Here is a 6,384-nt window from a genome sequence, read left to right as displayed (position 1 = left end):
CTAGGGGGATTTAACTACGTGAAAACTTGTAAAAAAATGATAAAAACGCGCACGAAATTGTTACATTCACCAGAGAACTTGCATGATTCCACTCAAATGACAAGTTCCGTATTAAAACAACATGCGCGAACTTGTGCGAGTTCGTGTACAAACATGAAGCTGGACGACGCGCACACATCAGTCATTCCATTTATATCTGGATTAACTTTTTCTTCCAACACTTTCTCCAGCTCTTTAAAAATATTTCCTTTGTCCATTTTATAATTATATAAATCTTTGAACTTTTGGAAAGGATGTGAAAAATCTTTATACACGTAAACAACCGATTTTTAGTTTGAAACGCGTTTTAGTTGTCAAATAACAACTTGAAAAACGCGCAAAACCATAAACAAACTTGTGTAAACTTGTGACCGTGCGCGTCAGTACGTACAACGAACGCGTCGAACTTCCACGAATCAAGCAAACTGGCAGAAAACATGCTGAACTCGTAAGAGTTAAATTCCCCTAGGATTTACATCAAATATTGAAAACAGAACGCCTTAGCAAAGACCATATTTGCGATTTTCTTTTTCCTTTATAGATTTGTGATTTTGGTTTGGCTCGAGTAGCAGATCACGATCATGTTGGATTTCCTACGGAGTACGTGGCCACGAGATGGTATCGCGCACCGGAAATTATGTTGAATTCAAAGGTATTTAATCGCATCTTCATTATAGATCTTTCGTCCATCCTTCCTTCTCTTTGTGATAAAACTTGACATTTGTTTTTCTCATCGAATAGGGTTACATTTATATTAAAAAATGTTTCAAAAATCTAGTCGAAATCAGTTAGATTAAATTTATTTGGCTTTACTTTCTAAAGTGCTCGAATTTTTATTGAAAAACTGTCGAAATGTTTCGACTATTTTCATTCGATTTGTTCTGATTGAGTCATTTATTCGATTGTTTTATGATATTTAGGCACGAACTTTCCTTTAGTCATTGCCTTTTAAACCAAAAGTACCATGGACTAGGTTGTTTCCGAATACAGATAAAAATGCACTCGATTTACTTGACCGAATGCTTACATTCAATCCACACAATAGCATTACGGTTGAAGATGCTTTGGCACATCCATATTTGGAACTGTATTACGTCCCAGATGATGAGGTATATTCAACAGACATCCTATATGAATTAAATTTTACAAACGATTAACCCTGCGATTGTCTTATTTCCCATTTTTCAAATAGCCTGTTGATGACAATCCATTCCAAATGGATGTGGAGTTGGATGATTTACCACGAGAGGAACTCAAACGCTTGATTTTCGAGGAATCCATGAGCTTGACGTCCATGAGCCAGATCATGCTCCAGCCATTTAAATGTAAATGCGAATTTAACTAAAATAAAGTTACCCTATTATCTATGACGAAAACGTGTTTTTTATCCTTAAAATTTTTCTTTTATTAAGCAATTTGGTTTGTGATATCATAATAGTGAGTAATAGAAATAAATTTATTCAGTACTTTTCTTTGCATAGTGTATGAAATTATTTACAATTTGAACTGGCATTTAAATTTTTTCAACCATAGAATCCAGGTCCACCAAAACCGAATGGGCCTCTTCTGAAACCGACAAAGCCTGGTCGGAATCCGCCAAATCCAGGGCGAAATCCGCCAAATCCACCATATCCAGGATAGAATCCACCGAAACGTCGTACAAATTGTGCATTAGTGGTGTGTTGACTTAGAATTGCCAACACTCCAAAAAGCACGATCATTGCAAATATCTTCTATAAAAAAAGTAAAAATTATTTTTAAATTTTTTTAATTTTCTCAGTTCTGTTGTTGATTTGAATTCAAAACTTACCTTGAACATTTTGTTAATTTCTTAAATTGTATTTAATTCACTCAGAATGAATATAGACTTGCGAATTGACTCTAATGAAGTCTCAAATGCTTCTGTTTGATTTGAAGCTGTTTTCTTCTAATATATATATATACTCAAACGATCAAAGAAGTCTTATGGCTGCGTATGTTTGTAGCTCACAATGATTAATCATTATCAGAAATATGGTAAAATACGCTAGTCTGTCTAGGATGTTAAGTTGCGAATAGTTTGGTGTTTTTTTGGCGCGCCATATGTTGGTAAACAATGGGATTTCCAAAATAATTACATTGAACAAATTTGTTGACTGCAAAATAGGAACCAATTCAAAAACTGCCGATTTTTATGCCTTCCTGAACACATTAATGACTCATACAAGCCGTACATTGCCAAAAAAATTCATCATTACTGAAATTATGCAAATGAACTGCGATGTCTGACTGATACACAAAAGCGGTTGACTGGAACGACGCACGGGAGTTACGTCTGAAACTGGTTTTATTTTTGTTTTTGTTTTTGTTTATGTTATGTCTGCGGAATTAAATCCAAATACGGTGAATTTCGTTAAAAATGCTATCAGCTACCCGAAGAAGCGATGATTAACATCGGGTAATTGCAACTCATTAAATTCAAACTGTCACTGTTGACAGTTGATTCGAATCGATCCGTTATCAGCAAACCAAATAAACCGTGCGAATGAAATACAAAGAAAAATTATCTGTTTATCAGCACATTTGCTGATTGTAGCATTTCAAATCAACACAGCACTCCACTGGTCATAGGCAGCGCGCCCGATTGATTCGACACAGTAAATTTAGCTTCTCTTTTTTTGCAGCATATTGTGTTGTGGATTGAACTCGAGTGTATTGTTGAGTTTCGTCACCTTTGTATTCCGATCGAATGAGAGTTAGCATCGGCTTTCTTATCAATATGGCGATTGTAAAACTGTTGAATGGCTATAAAAGCAATTTTCTGGTGTTATTGTTCACAAATAAATCGACGGCGGTAAAATTGTGGAAAATCAGTCGTTCAGTGGATTTAGATGTAAACAGGTCATCATAATCAATTCAATAAACCAAACAAAATGGATACATTTCAATTGGGTGATTTATTTGGTCCGTTTTTGGTGTTTCTTGCACTATTCATGATAATTGTGCTGTTGGATTTATTCTATGAACAGTGCATCTCGTGCGATGTTCGAAATCCAATCTATAGAAAACATCACAGTTTTCGGTTTCACATGAAGCGAATGGTGGCTAGACTTCTGTTGAAATTGGGAAAGCGGAAAGCCATGCCCGACTATGTGGTTGATCAACTACAAACATTCTCCGATGCTGATGAAATGGTAAGTGATAATCCGGGTGCATTCATCCGACACATCGCCGGTGACTCATCGGAGGTAAAAAGTCGTTCCGGACGATTAAAAATTCATTTTTTGGTCATTATCTACGTAAATATCATGTTTTTGTCGGCTCCGTGTAAGTTGGCCGCTGGTATTTTGGTCGCTGGCAAAAATACGTTTTAGCCGCAGCGGCCAAAGGTAATTTTCAAGAATTTCGGTACATTTACACTTTACAGACACTTCCCCAAATCGCAAAATTAAATAATAACGCATAGATCGCTGAAGCAAAGTTGTAGTAAGAGCTTTGCAGTTCTAGTGCTAAAAACTACTAAAATTGTACTAACCAAACAGTAATAGAAAAGTAACAGCATGTCTGCCTTATTACAGCCCGTTGATGCGGTGTATTACAACACGAGTGCTGCAAACCACCAACTTTTAGTATTCTCTGCAGCGAGACGGAAAAATGGGCTCATAAACTCATTGGGATTCATAAAAGTGCCTGAATTCAGTAGCAATTTGCTAACGCTACCGAGTTTCCCAGAAACGACACTCTATCAAACGGCAGAAGAGCAGAAAGTAATGAATTGCTATACCGTGGCTGGCTTGAAAATAACATCTATGGTGCCAAAGAAGGAATACCGCATCGAATATATAGGGAAAATGTTGCTACTGGATTCAGAACCATACAAAGAAATTGACGTTGAACTGAATGCGGTCTGGCGTTCAAATCTACCGGCATTCAATTTCTCCACAGATATTAGCACGATCGCAATGAGCGAAGCAATGGCACTTCAGCCATGGTCCAGAGAGTGGTTCGAAATATTGAAAACGTAAGTTCCTTTTGATAAAATTTAAAAATTTTGATCAAATATTTGTCTTTAATGTCATTAAACTTGGACATTTTCTACGAAAAAAATGCTGGACTGCTAGAAAAAATTCAAGTTTTTATCATTCAAACGATAATTAAAAATCGATTTAAAAATATCATCATATACACATTATCTCGCTCAAAACCAGTCACCATCAAACGCATTTTGAGCAGTACGGTGACGTTGAGGGTATCGTGAAAATCAACGGCAGCCAATATCCGATAAAAACCAGTGGTATGCGTGATCGCACGATTGGCGCAAAACGAGATTGGAATGACTTTCATCGATATGCCATTCACATGATTCGCCTGGACAATGGGAATGCAATAACAATCGGTGTAGTCTCGATGCCGGTTATGTTTACAAGGTATAATAAATGCTTTTTTTGACCGAGTAACAAACAATAATGACTTTGTCGGTTTTTTTTTAATTTATATTACACGCAATCAGGCTCGTTATCGGTTTTGTGACCAAAGCAAAAGATAACATCAATGTTCCAATCGATAGCTGTTCGATCGATTTGAATGAATACGACAAACACGATCCGCCAGAAACTTATAATTTTGGCTTCGTTGCAAGTGAGTGTTGAAGCCGTGGGATGCGTGTGATTTGTTTTGTTCAATGCTAACATTTTACTATTTCAATCAATAGATAATGATTCGTATCGCGTACATGTGAAACGGCACACGAAAACGAATATCTATATAGGTGAACAGTCGGAAAGCTGTCTCGTTGAGACATGGTGTGATTTCAAGGTTAACGGTGTCAAAGGATGGGGCGCCACGGAATGGCAATATCAAAATGAGAAAAAACAACCAAATTATTAGGGTTTTTTTTCGATATATTTTCAATTTCTTCGAAACATTTTATAACAATAAATACAGTGGAACCTCAGAAATTAGAATTCCTCCGAAACATAACGAGAGCATGACGTATTTGAAACGTCTAACTCCATCTACGGATTTTTCCAGCAGTTGTGTTCTATTGAGTTGCGAATTTAACTATTTTTGGGCGAAATTATCTCAAAAGTATGCTAAAATGAGTTATTTGTCATGCGAACGCTCAAACGACTACTGTTAACCCTTTATCACATTTCGGTTCCTAAAGTAATCAGATACGCCAGACGCTATAGCTATGAAACCACTGAATATTTTTACATTCTTGTTTGGAAACAAATGTAGGGAATTGAACTAGCTTTCATTTGATACTTTACAGGCTACAATTGGCTGGCTGAATGGAAAGATTTTTCTGTTCATGTACTGCTGTAAAAAAAATGCGAAATTATAGCAGAATTCCACATTTTTCCTCCTCTTATCTTGTGGGTTTGTTCATTCTTTTCAATTGTCAAATTAGGACTCGTAGGACCAAAACACATCAATTTAACTTTCTGCATCATTAGTTTTATGAAATTTAATTTTTTCAAGCTTTTATAGTGATTTGACACTTTTAACTCTTTTCCGATTTTCTCGACAAATACGCAATTTTTCAAAAATCTAAGCATGAGGTTTTTCTCTATTTATCGTGGCACAAAACATATGTCAAAATGATTCAAAAACAAAAAATTGTGCATCAAAGGGTTAATGTACGCACTGATTCAGTAGACATGCAATGGTTACTAGATGACAAATTTACAATACACTCGAGTGCATGTATTTGCGCGTACATTTCCGGTAGCCGTTTGAGCGTTCGCATAACAAATAACTCATTTTTGTATATTTTTGAGATAATTTCGCCCAAAAATAGTTGAAATCGTTATATATCTACTCGATTCACAACTACTGGAAAAATCCGTAGATGGAGTTGGACGCCCGTACCAAATGTAATGTATTGAAACTCCATATATATGCTCGGAGTATGCTCCGAAATTAGAAGAGAATCCTCCGCTCCATTGCTGCTCTATAAACTTTCATATCGAAATAAATGAATTGTTTTGTCTGATAATTCTTTTAATTTAATTGGAATATTATTAAGAATTATTAAGGCAGAGTATCAAAAATATTGGAATCTTGCTAAAAGTTTGTTTCAAAGTTATATTTTTATTTGGGAATTTCGTTCTGGTGTTACTGTAGTGTCATTTTGTTCATTTAATTGCAAAATTAATGCAAAAAAAATTGCCTCCGAAATTAGAAGAATTCAGAAATTAGAAGTACCCAAAGTATAAACACCTTCTAATTTCCGAGGTTCCACTGTATGACAAAATAAATTCGTATGAGTATGCGAAGTATGTGGTTTGATTTGTTGAAAATTTAGCCGAGATAACAGCGATCTAACGTCCGAATCCTGGCCCAAAGCCTCTGCCTCCACCA

The 6,384-nt window shown here is 35.8% G+C and overlaps 2 protein-coding genes and 1 long non-coding RNA gene across 3 annotated transcripts in view; 2 read left to right on the top strand and 1 right to left on the bottom strand.

Annotated features, from left to right (window-relative positions):
- LOC129565872 (uncharacterized) overlaps positions 1-1,384 on the top strand; it is a 17,237-nt gene extending 15,853 nt beyond the window's left edge. The window contains exons 4-5 of the mRNA XM_055441174.1: positions 1,030-1,148; positions 1,232-1,384. Of these exons, the coding sequence (XP_055297149.1) occupies positions 1,030-1,148; positions 1,232-1,384 (272 nt within the window). The remainder of the gene's footprint in view (positions 1-1,029; positions 1,149-1,231) is intronic.
- Positions 1,385-1,419: 35 nt separating this feature from the next.
- On the bottom strand, positions 1,420-2,446 carry LOC129565706 (uncharacterized). The gene is made up of 2 exons (XR_008687656.1): positions 1,850-2,446; positions 1,420-1,772 (listed from the first exon to the last, which is right to left on the bottom strand). It is a non-coding gene; the product is annotated as an uncharacterized LOC129565706 (long non-coding RNA).
- Positions 2,447-2,851: 405 nt separating this feature from the next.
- LOC129565687 (uncharacterized) lies at positions 2,852-6,299 on the top strand. Its single transcript, XM_055440826.1, has 5 exons — positions 2,852-3,212; positions 3,597-4,039; positions 4,227-4,445; positions 4,529-4,656; positions 4,730-6,299. The coding sequence occupies exons 1-5, from the start codon at positions 2,952-2,954 to the stop codon at positions 4,903-4,905; spliced, it is 1,227 nt and encodes a 408-aa protein (XP_055296801.1). The 5' UTR covers positions 2,852-2,951; the 3' UTR covers positions 4,906-6,299.
- The last annotated feature ends 85 nt before the right edge of the window (positions 6,300-6,384 follow it).

Source organism: Sitodiplosis mosellana, unplaced genomic scaffold (assembly GCF_009176505.1).
Source record: "Sitodiplosis mosellana isolate CC-2019 unplaced genomic scaffold, AAFC_SMos_1.0 Smas_scaffold_3, whole genome shotgun sequence".
Classification (NCBI taxonomy): Eukaryota; Metazoa; Arthropoda; class Insecta; order Diptera; family Cecidomyiidae; genus Sitodiplosis; species Sitodiplosis mosellana.
Note: the sequence above shows the minus strand (reverse complement) of the source record. Positions and strands in the feature narration are given on the sequence as shown.